General features: G+C 38.1%; 3 protein-coding genes across 4 annotated transcripts in view; all 3 read left to right on the top strand.

Annotated features, from left to right (window-relative positions):
* The first annotated feature begins 13 nt into the window (after positions 1–13).
* Positions 14–7,883, top strand: LOC146484442 (uncharacterized). Its single transcript, XM_085104802.1, has 6 exons — positions 14–510; positions 1,840–1,923; positions 3,432–3,666; positions 4,517–4,636; positions 5,367–5,480; positions 6,315–7,883. Exons 1-6 carry the CDS (start codon positions 278–280, stop codon positions 6,693–6,695), a joined length of 1,167 nt encoding a protein of 388 aa, XP_084960928.1. The 5' UTR covers positions 14–277; the 3' UTR covers positions 6,696–7,883.
* A 768-nt stretch (positions 7,884–8,651) lies between these two features.
* LOC146484440 (heat shock 70 kDa protein 12A-like) overlaps positions 8,652–15,153 on the top strand; it is a 6,544-nt gene continuing 42 nt past the window's right edge. The window contains exons 1-5 of one of the 2 annotated variants that reach the window (XM_085104804.1): positions 8,652–8,747; positions 10,650–10,960; positions 11,144–11,287; positions 11,762–11,939; positions 13,939–15,153. The exon at positions 13,939–15,153 is cut by the window's right edge and continues 42 nt beyond it. In XM_085104804.1, coding sequence (XP_084960930.1) covers positions 8,735–8,747; positions 10,650–10,960; positions 11,144–11,287; positions 11,762–11,939; positions 13,939–14,081 — 789 coding nt within the window. In that variant the 5' untranslated portion in view covers positions 8,652–8,734 and the 3' untranslated portion in view covers positions 14,082–15,153. Of the gene's footprint in view, positions 8,748–10,649; positions 10,961–11,062; positions 11,288–11,761; positions 11,940–13,938 lie in introns of both variants that reach the window. The other variant, XM_085104803.1, reaches the window with a different exon arrangement.
* LOC146484441 (heat shock 70 kDa protein 12A-like) overlaps positions 14,127–15,153 on the top strand; it is a 1,069-nt gene continuing 42 nt past the window's right edge. The window contains exon 1 of the mRNA XM_085104805.1: positions 14,127–15,153. This exon is cut by the window's right edge and continues 42 nt beyond it. Coding sequence (XP_084960931.1) covers positions 14,127–14,993 — 867 coding nt within the window. The 3' untranslated portion in view covers positions 14,994–15,153.

Raw genomic sequence — 15,153 nt, 5'->3', positions numbered from 1 at the left:
TTCACGGCCCTTTTCCGAGAATAAGCGGATCTCTTTGGCTCCGACCTTTTGTCTTTGATCCTTACTGATTAGGGAAATTTCCCGTCGCTGTCAGAACAGCCGTCAATCTTTAATAATACACACCTCAGTCGTGTATTGTTTTCTTTATTATTATGTCACGATATGGCCTCGAGCTAAATATAATGTCAAGGTTGTTTACTTTTTATTTGGAGAAAAGGCGCTTCCGCTGCTAATTCCTGGAATAGCTGACATCCGGGGAAATCGTTCTGTAATTTAGATGTATAACTTGCATTCGACAATGTCTGCCAGAATAATGTCTGGCTCAAACGCGGTTTACCCTGCTGCATCAGCTCCTCTTATCAAACCAAAAACATCGCCAAATGACAACAGTGGAGATATGTTGTCCACAGCGGAACTCATAGAAACGATCACAGTTCGGCTGAAGAGGCTAGATCAACTAGAGCAGGAAAATAAGAATCTTAAACATCAACTTCAATCCTGTGAGATGAGGTAATGCAAATAATTTGAGACTAAATTGTCGGTCTGGTAAATAAGAATGTTTCAAATTTCAAAGTGCAAGTTATCGAAGTGAGACAGGAAGTGTACCGCTTAGACGTAAGCAGTGAAACTGTAGACGGCGGCATGATAACATATTTTCTTGTATGCACACATATGAAGGTTACTTTTTTTCAAGTAGTTTATTGTAGAATATGGTTTAGGTACCGGAGAGTTTTGGTCTAGGCAACAATTTAATATGGAGCAGGTCCCCATGACTAAAAAATAAGGCTCGAATTTTGTATAGGGTAGGGATTTTTGGTGTCTAGAGTAGGGTGACAAAATGTGGCTGAACGTCACCCGGTAAAGAATAAGGGTTTCAGAAGTGTATTTCAGAAGTTAAAATTACTATGACGTGTCTCACTTAGTTTGTCATCATATTTGCTGACTTACTGTTGAAATGATCAGTTAAGGGGAGAAATCGGGGGCATGTGACCAACCGTGTTCATCTTTAAATCATAAACGAACAAACCAACTTTACAATGAAAATCATGTTACAGAATGTCTCAAGTTCAAAAACATAAATAATAACAAATGCAAAATACAAGGAGTGTGGGTTTCGTTGGGTGCAAGGGGGACACCAAGCCAAGTCGTTCATATATTAATTTACTTATCAAAAATTCGAAAAAAAAAATTATATCACGCAATCGACAGCAAAAATCAAGACCTTTCTCCCGCCCATTACCTCTCGTGGCAGACTATTTTTACAGGCAAGGTTGGACCAGATTTGTGGACCACATAAATGTAAACTTTAAAATGTAGTGGTGCATGCGCAGTTCAAGTTGAGCGGAATATTTAACTCTTGAAATTGACCAGTTTAAAAATCACACCATTGATATGTAACAATTTATATTAAACGTATATCCCGTCAGTCAACTTGAACTGTAAACGTATGTGGGCTAGTTTATCCTAATAAGGGGATCCATAAGCTGGGTCAACGTATATGGTCAATGAACCCAATCTAAAAGAGGTGTCATTGGAGATCTTTGTCCATGTTCTTACCTTGCCCATTTCCGAGCGCTCTACTCTCACGAATTTAAATAGGAGACCGCCAATAGTCTTAGACGGATGGCGCCAAAATTATATCAAAAGTAAACTGATTAGCTGGTTTGGTAGCCATCCACGAGACGAAGGAGGGTTACCGCTCAGGAGGAACTTGATTGCATGAGTATAAAAATTGTAAAACATTGAGATCCTGTTGTTGTTGTTGTTGTTTTATTTTCAGTGCGAGTGTTGTTGTTTTTTGTTTCTTTTTTTATAATTTGTGATGTTAACATGTTCCAGGAAAGATAGTGACAGTCGTGATATTTCAAGGACAAGGCAACTCCTGGAGGAGAGAACAAATGAAATACAAAGGCTGCGAGAGAGGTAGGACAAATAGCACCAACAAATATACTCTTACGTTTTCATACCCTGTGACAGGACCCCGTTGATAACAGTATTCTCTACTGTAGGGTTATCCTGGATAAATATTCGATTATTATTATTATTATTATTATTATTATTATTATTATTATTATTATTATTATTATTGTTATTGTGATAATAATTCGTGTATCTTAAAACACTAACCAATCAAGAATTTTGTTTTGTTCTAAGGCGCAGACAAAACGAAAACAGGTAGCTTATCATCATCATCATCATCATCATCATCATCATCATCATCATCATCATCATCATCATCATCATCATCATTAATTTTGACTAGTCATAGGCCAAGTAATTGTAAATGGAATAGTAAAATCTCAGAGCATTCAGAAACTATACTTTGACAGATTTTTGGTCAAGTCCCGTTGCTGTAATCATTGCAGTGTATAAATATATGCGATATGAGTTTCTATAATGTATTGTGTTAATTAGAAATATTACATTTCCCATTTGCTAGTAAACTGCATGTCAATTAAAGAAGATCACTAGATGAAAAGACTGGATTTTCGAACAAAATGTTTCTACTTAACCTGTAGTAAAGATAATAGTATCCAAGCGTTTAATTTGTAAGAAAATATCACGTGATACCAAAGAAATGGGATGGTAGTTACCAGACCATTACGAACATCTTATTTGATATCAGTCGCTTGCCTGGTCAAGAAAACGGCAAAATTTACGGTGTAATAGCATCGTGTAAAGTAGTCAGTTCGTACTTCGGATGATAATGCTCTCGGCGAGAAGATTGCCCTACTACTATACTACCCCTAGTACTACCACTACCGCTACCGCTACTGCTACTGCTACTGCTACTGCTACTCAGTACCACTGCTACAGCTACTACTACTACTACCACTGCTACAGCTACTACTACTACTACTACTACTACTACTACTACTACTACTACTACTACTACTACTACTACTACTACTACTACTACTACTACTACTACTACTACTACTATTACTACTACTACTACTACTACTACTACTACTACTACTACTACTACTACTACTACTACTACTACTACTACTACTACTCATATTACCACATCAATAGTATGAAATATATTTCTAACATAGTCATCACTATTAGTATGTCCATACCATCTCCATCATCATCATCATCATCATCATCATCATCATCATCATCATCAATATCATCAATATCATTTCCACTTGGAACTAAAGAACTGCAAGGTAACATCACAGTGTCAAAACTCGGCAAATCTACTTCATATTCTTTGGAAATAGATTTTTATTAAATATAGGGATAGCAATCCCAGTGTTATGATTGACAAACTGGTGCTCTTGGAGTCAACATCAGCCTCAACTTGGAATAGAAATATAATTGGTTATATCTTTACCCTTGTTAATCGTCTCAAACCAGTTACCCCTAACATTGAACTTCTTAATTACTCTCCCTAATCGGTTCTTGACGTCTTTGTTTAGGAATGCTGCAATGGCAGAAAGAAAGTTCAATATGGACCAAAGAAGAACTGAAAACACACTGTGCACGAACAGACAATCAGACCTTGAAAAAGAGTACAAAGACGAATTTAGAGACGGGAAAAGAGTTGATGCCATCGATGCCATTGAAGCCAAACTAGCGAAAGATAAGAAGAGGGGTCAATCGACTAGTGTGGATCAAATACGGGCTTACAGGCTTGCTTGCTTAATTTTTGAGGTAACAAACATTTACAATGAGAGAGTTAAAACAACGGAAACAACTGACTAAAACTGAAAGGCAAGTAAGTTATAAGAAAATGCAAATTATCAAGAAACAACCGTGCACCAAAAGTGAAAAAATTGAATAACGATACCCTTTGTATACCATCAGAGATGGCAGGACAGAAAACTGACCACGATGTAGTGACTAAATGTGAGATAGTCGTACCTGGGCGTACGTGCAGGTATTGCTGTGCAGGGACGGGGCTTAAGCTGGTCTCTGAGCTCACCTCTGCATTAATAGACTTAGTAATGGCATTTTAGAGTGATGACCCTTAACAAGGGCAAATCATTTGCCCATGTCTGCAGAGCCTTTATTTCCCATGTATAGTCTTGAGCAAAGCCGTTAAGGCCCCCTAATACACGTACGGTAGCTGTTCTGGTATCCTATATTACTTAACATTACTTGTACAAGCGATAGCTACTTACACTACACACCGCGCGTTTTCACAGATTCGTTCACCAGCGCATATGGCATATGCTCAGGGAAAGTTTGCACCGCTGTTTTTTGAAGACTGGCCTTAAAGCCGTACTTTGATTGCACCCTTGCATTGACTTGGATACTGATGCCGTTCTGCCGAACCCTGCACGGTAATTTTTGTCACTTCAGCAGTTTACTGATATTGATGATGAGGAGGAGGAGGAGGAGGCGGAGGAGGAGGAGGAGGCGGAGGAGGAGGAGAAGGATAAGGCCTTAGGCTAAGTGAGACGAGACATATCCTCCCAACTAACAGCGAGCGACAATGGGTTATAAAAAAAAAATAACCAGTTTACTGGCAGAGTTAATTGATTTGGTTTTAATTCTATAGATATCATACGAGTGTGCATTGAAAGCAAGGGAAACATTTATCAGCTTCTATTCCTCAACGCTTGAGGCTTTAGTCAATGAAGCGCCGATGATTGGCTCAACAGAAAACAAGGGCAGAAAGGTAGGAAGCGAATTTTTTTAATACTTTCCGAAATAAGATTTCAACCAAGTCATTAAAATTAAATTGCATCTATCACCTATTTAACCTTATGGATACTATGTAACCCCTTTTAAATATTTTGTACATGTCTAGGGAATGTTATATTCATGGACGAGCCAAAATTTATAAATTTCGCTATTATCGTACGGTACTTATAGTAAATAAATAAATAAAAAAAAAATTAAATAAACAGACAAACAAACAAACAAACAAATAAATAAATAAATAAATAAATAAATAAATAAATAAATAAATAAATAAATAAATAAAATAAATAAATGAATAAGTGAATGAATAAATAAATATCTGTTTCGTCTTGATCGGGGGGAGGAGAGGAGGGGGAGGGGGGGGGGGGGGGCAGAAAACAGAGCAAGTGGTCTGTGAATGAAATCCCGGCAGAAGAAACCATCTGGCCTTTCAAGTTACGTCGACGACAATTTCCTTCTTACGTACGTCTGTAAAATTCCCATTCCTTTCACCTGACTCAATTACACCTTTGTTTATTTTATTCAGGGCAGTTGGTTAGAGCTCTAACTAGTTGGTTTGTTCGCCCATGCATTTGGCATGTTTGTTGTTGTTGTTGTTGTTTGTTTATATTTTTATGTCCCCGTGGTTGAGGACATACCTAAATAGGGTAGGAATGTCAATGTTACAAATAGTATTTGGTATTGGTCCCACGCCTCTTCTATAGCTTCCCGACTTGAAGTCTCCAAAGAAATCGACATTATCTGAAGAATCGTTAAATGATGTTATGGTCCTTGTAAAAGAAAAAGCTGTAAAGCACGATTTGCAAGCCCTTGTTAAGGTAAGAAGAGACTTTCATTCACTGGCACTAGGCAAGAGAGCCGTAAAGGCCCATTTGCAAAAGTAATCTCTATATAACTAACAGCTACACCTCTCCCTGTAGTTTTAAAGTTGCATCGATAATTTCAGGTTAATTTGAACCAAAAACAACAGACAAACTACAGACATCGAAACAATATAAAACAACAAAGACACAACAAACAGTAAACGACAAAAGACACCAGTAAACAAACAAAAACGAAACTACAATAATAACAATAAACGCATTAGGACCGATCCCAGTCACGATTGGCGAAGTCGGTTTCCTGAGAACACTGATTGTTCTGTTCTGAGTCACGTCATTTCCGTTCGTAATACTGGAGAACCACTGTCTATTGAGTAGCAGCACACACTAAAACACAACTCATACCTACAGTTGGAGCCTTGGGAAATAATCAATTCAGACAGTGAAGCCAAATCAGGGAAAAAATGAAATAAAATAAGATAAGTAAAAAAAAATAAATAAATAAACAAAAACAAAAATAATACAAAGACGATAACAGTTGTTGCTTAGTAATGTTTGAATATGCTATGAGGTTGTGACCGCAGTTTAAGTGGCCCTATTGGGGAAAATTTCGGCTATTGGAATTGATCCCATCCTTATCGGGTGAAGGTATTTTGAGTGGGACTGTTTGCCTCATGTTGGACCACATATCATTTTTGCAAGGTAAATGGCCAACGAAAACTAAACGAAGATAGTATATTGGATGTGCGATAGAATCATCCATCCCTTGGTACAAACTTTCGTATTTTTTATTAACTGATGTGCTATCCTTTTATATTTTCTCGAGTATAGACTGTTAAAAAAGAATTCAAAGAACAATGGAAGGAAAATGGGAAGAAAGGTGGACTCATACCAAGCTTTGATAAGAGCCTGAAAAGAGACTTGAAAGGCTACATCGAATACTGCACCAGATTTTCCTGGCGAATAGTGACTCAAGTACCACCTCTTAAGATTGATTACAAGACTTCAACTTTCAATCCTTCGTATCATGCTGAGAGCCAAGCGTCTGCATCTACCACTGTTCGCAGGTCGCATGGACGTTGTACCTATCCTCAAGAACCTAAGGGGATAAGGTGCTACGTGTGGCCTACACTTTACGACTGGGACAACACAGTCATAGAAAAGGGGGATGTCGTCCTCAAGGAACCCATTACTCATGTCACTGTTGTTTGAACCAATTTGAATGAGCTAGGCGAATGGGCTTTAGTCTAACCAAGGCTCTTATCCAAACCCTTTTATATAGAAGGGAAAATGCTTTTTCTTTGTCGTTTAGTCACCATTTCATTAAATGTTAGATGATCCTCAGGTTATGTATTTAATATTGCGCAGAACCAAGTGCCTTGCTACCATGGTACAGACACCACTTTGGGGAAGAGTGCAATATCATTTTACCCTGTACCAAAATCCCCTCCAGACCCACCCCAAACGCTGCATCCATCCCAATGTCCGTGCCTAATACTACTGCACTGGGCCCCAACAGACTGCACGGCACTTATTTTGTAGTTTTTAGAACTTCGTATCGCATGATGCCAGTATATTAAACATCTAAAAAGTGCTTTGTGTCGAGTTACTCTTGGGTATTTTTTTCTGAATGTGTAACGTCGTCTTCATAATGAAAACAAATATGCGATAATAAAAAGTGATACAAGAACATTGCATTTTCGATGTTTATTGCACTATGCTCAACTTATGTACTCGAATGACCTACAACTAGTGGGTTTAAGTTAAAAAAGTGTCGTATGTTTTGGTTCTCTACCTCTGATGTTGCACGATCGGTCTATCTTAGCAAAACAAACAACGACAACAAGAAAAACCTCTTGATAACAACTTTGTTGAAAATGCTAACTTAACTTATGTGATAATTTAAACATCATTTCAAAAAATAAAATAAGCACTTGTTTTGTTTTAAGCGTCCACAACTACCGTTGATACGTGGAATTCTAGCGATAGCTAGCCAGGAACCCCTCGCCTTTCTTAATGACATGGCCATCACAATCTTTTTAGGACAGGCCACAAATGACACAAAATACCCTGATCCTCTAAACGAACTGGGCGACGAGTGAGGCTCCATCTTTCAGAGGGCGGAAACGCTTGACTTACCACGTGACATTGCGAGCTGTAAATGGCAGCCGAGTGATCGATTTTAAGTGGAGGTACTTGAGTTAAAGATTGTGTAAGGAGGCTGTCATATTCTAAAATAAGATAGCGTGTTGTCAGGATAGTGGCGTTGTTTACATTTTGTCACAATAGAATGTGTCACATCCTGCAGAACCAAGGGAATCATAATTACATTAATTTTAGCTTTATCCGCTCTTGTATCATTATAAGGTTATTTTATTTATTAAACGTTTCATTACTTAATGATGCGTGAGGTCTAGATAGGCCTTCTTGGCCTTTCTTGATAAGAAATGATCCCGAGTGTCTTATACCAAGTTGACCAAGATCTGCTGGTTTTCTAATAATATTTTCTAAACATATCACTTTGCGATTTGTGTAGACTAGAGAAGTCCAAAAATGAATAAATGACAAACGAAAAAAAATCTTATTTCCAAACAGAGATCCAAGAATCCACTGATCCAAGGTTCCAGATATGGAGGTTTTTTTTTGTTCTCAAGTTTTGTTCCTGAAAGGGATATGAGAAATACGAAGCTTGCATTACCCTTAAACTAATTTAATATTCGCTGGCAGTATTCTTCTTGGAACTAAGATTTGTCTTTCTTGGTTGATTCTTAGGCGCTATTTCAGGGTTCCATTTAGCAGGAAAATGCTTTGCATAATTGAAGTTTCTGTGCTTCTTAGACACAGCCTTACACTGGCACCACCTTGTGGAAATTTATTTTAGCCGATTGTATCTTCTTTCTCTAAGAAGCCAGCTTACGTGCAAATGACACACTGAGATATGATTGCAATTTCAGTTAATTTTACTCAAAGACAAAAACGAAAACTTCTATGCTAATTTGATAGGTGACGTAAGTGCGTGTGCTTTCTAAGAATTATTGACATCAAGTAATTAATACGCTCAGTTCTAAGAAACGAAATATGTTTACAGAAGCTGATTATAGTTACTATGGGAATAAAACTTGACCAATCATATGCATTCATGCATGATATATTGCCTCGAGTTCTCCGAAATAGGTATCGTTTGAATTTGCGAGTGTCATCGAAGGGTGTTCTTGTTTTGCTGACAATCTCGGAGGCACGGAATAATACAAATGGCATCGAATGGTAAGAGCTCAATGATAGGATTTTCAGACAGGTAGTCATAAATAATATTTATTTCCCACCTAGAGTGAGCGATAGTTAATTCGTGGCTTATTGTTGTGATAAGAAGACCTAGTTTCTTGCGCAACAGTGTAACCGTTAAGAACGTCGAACAAAAACGAAATCCTCGATCGATGTGGAAATGTTGAAAACAATTGAATATAACTAAAATATGTGGATGCAGAGGCAAATGTCTTTTGTACAAATATCTAGAGGCTATGATTCGAAGTAAGACCGGAAGTCTGGTGTTTGTTTTTTCCCAAAATTAATAAGTAGGTAGTTTTTTTCAGTATCGCAAAATGAGCTATATGGATTATGTAAATACCTATTGTAATATCCTGGAAATGTTAGCTTCTATGTTTATATTCTAAAAAGAAAACCAAAGTTAATCTCGTTGAGAATACTGTTTCATAAATAAACAGTTTTTTCCGAGAAATCGTCAGTTAACCTTTGGGCCCATTGCGTGGCTTTGCTCAATTCCTTATCGTTGTACCAGATTTTTCCGATTAACACTTGTTGAAAATGTGACGTAAGGGGTCCCAAGAGCAACTCAGTTTTTGTCTGGAGTAGTTAGTTTTTTTCTTCAGTTATGGAGTAAAAAACCCAATTACGAAATAAGAATTGTCTAAAAACAAACTTGAGCGATTGGGCTGAAATTGGACTCTTGCGTTACGAGGGCGAATTTGATCCCCTCGCGAGGACATCTGCTTGTTTGCGGAAGAACGCTTTGTTATGAAAATACAGAGAAAAATAGCAAAAAGGTTTCCTAAATGGTTAAATATTTAATTTAAATATTTAAATAAGCCTTTGTTTGCGCCTAAAAAGCGAACGCATACCATTCTCGCTTCGAGACGAAAAACAGGTAAGCGATTTGAAATAATTGCGAGTTAATTTAAAAGAGCGGATCAAGTTTTACAAAAGTTGCGTAAAAAAAAAAGGGTCCAGGAATGCGAGAAATCGGTCAATTATAATATTATTTTAGTACAAATTCACAATCAAACCTGTAGGGTTTTTATTTAATTTAGTTTAATTTTTTATTCTATTAATAACAGACGTGCTCAAACATTTCCGAAAAAGTGCGCGTCCATTCTCCAAATGCAATTTCCTCGCCGTAAACTCTCGGATTTGCATCGTTTAAACTTTTGACTATTGCGTTGAAGTTCTTTTTCGATTTACCGTTTTATACAGGTTTGGGAACGATACCTAACTTTTATATGCATTACTGTCATACTAACTTTCTTCCGAAAATAACGAGCGTAAATAGACTGTAAATTACAAAATGTATGCATTTTTTATGTCTGAGGATGTGTGGAAATATTGCCAAGGTTTGTTTTCCTTTAACTCAAACTACTGTCGATGAAAGCTCAAAAGACGAATAATCGCATTTTCGAAATAGATCAAAAAACCACCGTCCATTAAAACAAACGATGCCAGTCTATTCACTTTAAGTAACCTGTTTTGTGATTCCTTCGAAATAATATGCCCCTAGTGGTTGACTAATTCATCGAGCTAGTGCCACTCAAGTGATTGAGTGACTTATTTGCATAAGAACCTCACAATAACTGACGTATCTATATATATGCTACGCATGTTCACGAGTTAAAACGACAATTCACAAAGGGCAATTGATAACATGAGCTTACCGGTGAGTTTGGGCTGTCGCCTCTATTTTGGTCGATAGTTTGGCTGAACAGACATCACAAAATAGTGGCCATAAATCTCTACTTTGAATAGCAACGATAATTTTGTTATCGTAAAGGTTGTCATGTTAGTCCTCCTCACTGGAAGTTGCATGTTTCCAATTTCGACACTGCAGTAAAACATTTTCCTCATTAAAGTGGTTTTCAATGGGCAATTGCTTTCTAGATTTACCCTGTTCGCCAAAATCATCGTACCTTGCTGTCGTTGCAATCGACTTTGGGACGACCTACAGTGGATTTGCTTTTTCATTCATTAAAGACCAAGGGAAAGATTCCATATTTATGAACCGACAATGGGAAAACGAACAAGGAGGTCACACCAGTAAGACACCCACATGCCTTCTACTTAAGCCAGACCAGTCCTTTGACTCCTTTGGATACGAAACAGTAGAAAAGTATGCAAGTCTTCAAGATGAGTCAAATGATCAGAGATACTACTTTTTCCAGCATTTTAAGATGGTTCTGCACAGCGATAAGGTAGCTATGACAAGTGTTTTATAAGAGTTTTATAAATGTAGTATTTGAATAACAAAAAAGAACGAGGTTGCTAGCGCGAACGACCTTTTTGGCTTGTTGTAGACCCTAAATGCGGAAACAACCATTAAAGCAGCAAATGGAAAGTGCGTCAAAGCTAAAACAGTGTTTGCTCATTCAATCAAGTTCCTTAAAGATGAAGCTATGAAAGTTATTTGTCAGCGTACTGGAGATGAGTACTATAACGTGAGCGACATTCAGTGGGTGTTAACAGTTCCCGCCATATGGACACCAGCAGCAAAACAGTTCATGAGAGAAGCTGGTTACGAGGTGAGTTTCATGAAATCTAATAACATAGGGTTATTTTTAACATGGGAAGTTATAATTTGCCAGGTCAAATTCGTTTACTCTTTAAAACACCAAAGAGCAGGTTGAAAAAATGCCTTTAAAGTGCCTTAAATGACACAGGATCAAACAACACCTAAGGCACAGTGACAGCCATATTGTTTAGCACTTAGTTAGTGATGAAAGCCTTTCTGTCACCACCATGGGTGCCATTAGGATGCGCGAAGCATTTCACCATTTTTGTCTTTGTGCGTTGAAGCTATTTTGGCTGTGTGGTAAGAAAACCGTTTAATTAAAATAAAACATCACCCTCCTCCTCCTCCTCCTCCTCCTCCTCCTCCTCCTCCTCCTCCTCATCATCATCATCATCATCATCATCATCATCATCATCACCATCATCAAAATTAATAGAGTCAATAGAAGTTCTCTTAAGCTTCTACCGTTCTATTCCTTTCTTAGGCTGGGTTGGGGTCTTGGGAAAACCCCGAGCAGATATTGATTGCTCTTGAGCCCGAAGCTGCTGCAATTTCCTGTCTGGAGAAAACCATGAGTGATTTTCAGCCAGAGACTGGTGCTAGTTCTGTAGACGGATTGCTGTCACAACCCAACACTCACTATATGGTAGCTGACATTGGAGGTAGATTTTCATTCATTTTGTAATCTAGATGACTAATTAATAACCATTCGAACAATGAGAAAAATTTCTTTCAATAAAAGTTGCTCTTGTTATAAGTTAATAGCCCCGCCCAAGGTACTCAAGACGCTCCAGATGGTACAAGCTATAGAATGATTCCTTCATTGCAACTTGTGCGGAGATTAGATAACGGCGTTTTATGTCACTAGCTTAGTCTATATACGTGAGATTTTAAGCCACTAACCATGTCTGTACGTTTATATTTAACTGACAGGTAGTTAAGCCATTAATTACTGGCCTAAAATGCTACAGTATGTATGAAAAGAATACAAAAAAACATGTATGCATGAGAACTGTCGCGAATTATTGGCCTAAAACGTTGCACGGTCTTCACTCAAAACAAACAAGTTCATATATTACACTGTAGACCGTGCAACGTTGACCGTTGACGCGAGTATTACACTGCACTCAGTTCGTTGCGCGGGTAACTTGGGGATTAATATTCCCCATCTAAAACGAAGGAAGCGAAACTTTTTGCATATTTTGTAATCCCTCTCTGGTTGTTTTCATCACTGAATTCTTACGTTAAAGTGGAAGATTTTCCAGCGCATGGAAAATGGTCAATGCTGAACGGTCAACGTTGCATGGTTTCCAGTGTAATATATGAACTTAAGGCTGTCTTTTGTTTGTTTTGAGTGAAGGCCGTGCAACATTTTAGGCCAATAATTAATGCATATGGCTTAAGTCGGGACTGTTATCATGCATACATAATAGGAAAATGAAATACTGTTATTTTGAAAGATTTATTAATAAATGCTTCTTGTCCACCAGCTTTGGTTCCCAATTTCGAAGCAATTAGAAAAAGGTTGACATACTCTCAGCATTTTTCCCTGTTTTCTGCAAATAACGCACTCTAAAAGGACAATGAACAATGTAATACACTTTAAGACCCCCTCCCCCTTTCAATGTTGAGACTTGCTTGGTTAAATGTCATTGCTAATTTAATACAGCATCGATAAGGGGAGGAGGTGTGAAACAATAGAAATACCCAATAACAAAGAGTTTCTTAACTCCTTTTTGCCATTGCTTTAAGCAACCTTTTAATTTTTTTCATGAACTCATTTACCTTTTGCGACGGAGGCCGGCAGGTATAATTCTTTTCCCGTGGGGGGATTTAATTTCTGCGAACAAATATTCAAAGCTATCAAAAGTAGAAAAGCAGCAATCTTCTATGATTCTCAAATTAAATTTCAGATGCAAATAAACTCCGACTCCGCCCTACTCACCAAAATTAACTTATAGCCTGGTAACTCCACTATATCGCAGTTCAAGTCGTTTAACCACGTTTCCGAAATACTATGTACAAGTTTCCTATCTGCTCTTGTTCAAACACCTGTATGAAGACTGTAGTTGTCAGACGAAATGGGCCGGCGCATAAAACTTAAGTCAGCAAGATATCTTTGCTGACAGCGCTTCTCGACACTGCTGCTTATCAGTTTATTAATTTGTCCTTCCAAAATTCATTAATAATTTATAATCCCATTGACCTATCAAATGGTCTATAAATCATCACGTGCAGTGGTTTCAAAACCCGATAAAACCTCCTTTTTATTAGTATGCGGTGTTTAATGTTTTTCTCGTATGCTAATTTCCAACGTTCACAAAAGCATCATTGTTATCAACTCTCTTGACACAAGCTTTCCCAGGAATGTTTTTGAAGCAGTTCAAAAAACTCGAAGCATGTGTTAAATTCCAATAAAACACTGCAACCCGTGTTTCAAACATTACGTAATGAATGATAAATTCCGATAAAAAGCCTTTTAATCATTAACCGTCGTGACATTCGCAGGCCTAGCCCTCCTATCCATTTTCCAATTTCCTTTGCAGCTTTTTTTTTTTGTAGCCTCGATGCGTATATCCAGACTGAACATAGAGGTAATTCTTCTGTTCATGCATATAACTAAGTGCCTGCAGCATTTTTAAAATGTTTGTTTTTATCCAGGAGGAACACTCGACGTCACTGTGCACGCGATCCAGGGTGATGGTACCATTAAAGAAATACACAAGGTCACAGGGGGTCCTCATGGTGGGATTAAAGTAAATGAACAGTTTGAAAACCTTCTGGACGAATTGGTTGGAGAGTAAAATATTCGAAATTACCGACAGAAATTCCCTTCAGATTGGCTGTCTATGATCAACGAGTTTGAAGCTAAGAAACGCGGAAAAAGGATCGTAGACAGAGATGTGACGACAAATCTCCGGGTGCCACGAAGTTTTGTGTCTATGGTGAACGAGACCCAGAGTCCAGCCTTTGCAAGGTATGAAAGCAGCCAGGTTAAGATAAAAAACAACGAATATCTCGCTCTCGGCTCAGAGCTGATGAGGAATTTGTTTCGTCCTACACTGCAACGAATCGTGGACCATTTGAAGGGCCTGGTGATAGATCTAAAGCTCTCAAAAGTTCAAACAATGCTCCTTGTCGGTGGGTTCGCTGACTCTGCTCTTTTACAAGAGGAAATTAAAAGCGCCTTTTCCAAGAAGGTCAAAGTGCTCATTCCCAACCATGCCAGTGAAGCGGTTGTCCAGGGAGCTGCATTGTTTGGAAAGACACCGGCGAAGATTTCCGAAAGAGTTGTGTCCACAACGTACGGTACAGGATGCTGTAGGGCCTTTCTCGAAGGTGTGCACCCTGAAGACAAGAGGGTTTTGGTGGATGGGATTGCAAAATGCGACGGCATTCTCACATTCTTTGTCAAAGAAAACACCTCAGTACGAATTGGGGAGAAAGTGACAAAAATGTACAAACCTCTTCACAAAGACGCCGAAAAAATTACTTACTACTTTTATTCTGCCAGCAATCCTGATTCCCAGTTTACTACAGACCCTGGTGTGACGATGCTTGGGAGCGTTACAGTGAAGTCACCAGAGACGTGGAGAGGTAAAGATAGGAAAATTGAAGTAAGCATGTATTTCGGTCGAACAGAAATAACCGCCACAGCACTGGATGTTTCAAGCGGGAACGTCAAGCAAACTATTATCGATTTTTTGAACAAATAAACACTAAACATGCATATAAAGTCTCTTCTCTGAAAAAAGACAGACATTTATTTTATTGAATAGGATAACCCCGTCTATAAAATGTTGATCATCATCATCATCATCATCATCATCATCATCATCATCATCATCATCATCATCATCATCATCATCATCATCA

The sequence above is a fragment of the Pavona decussata genome, unplaced genomic scaffold (genome assembly GCF_977016875.1).
Source record: "Pavona decussata unplaced genomic scaffold, jaPavDecu1.1 SCAFFOLD_33, whole genome shotgun sequence".
NCBI classification, from domain to species: Eukaryota; Metazoa; Cnidaria; class Anthozoa; order Scleractinia; family Agariciidae; genus Pavona; species Pavona decussata.
This window is presented reverse-complemented; position numbering and strand designations above follow the sequence as displayed.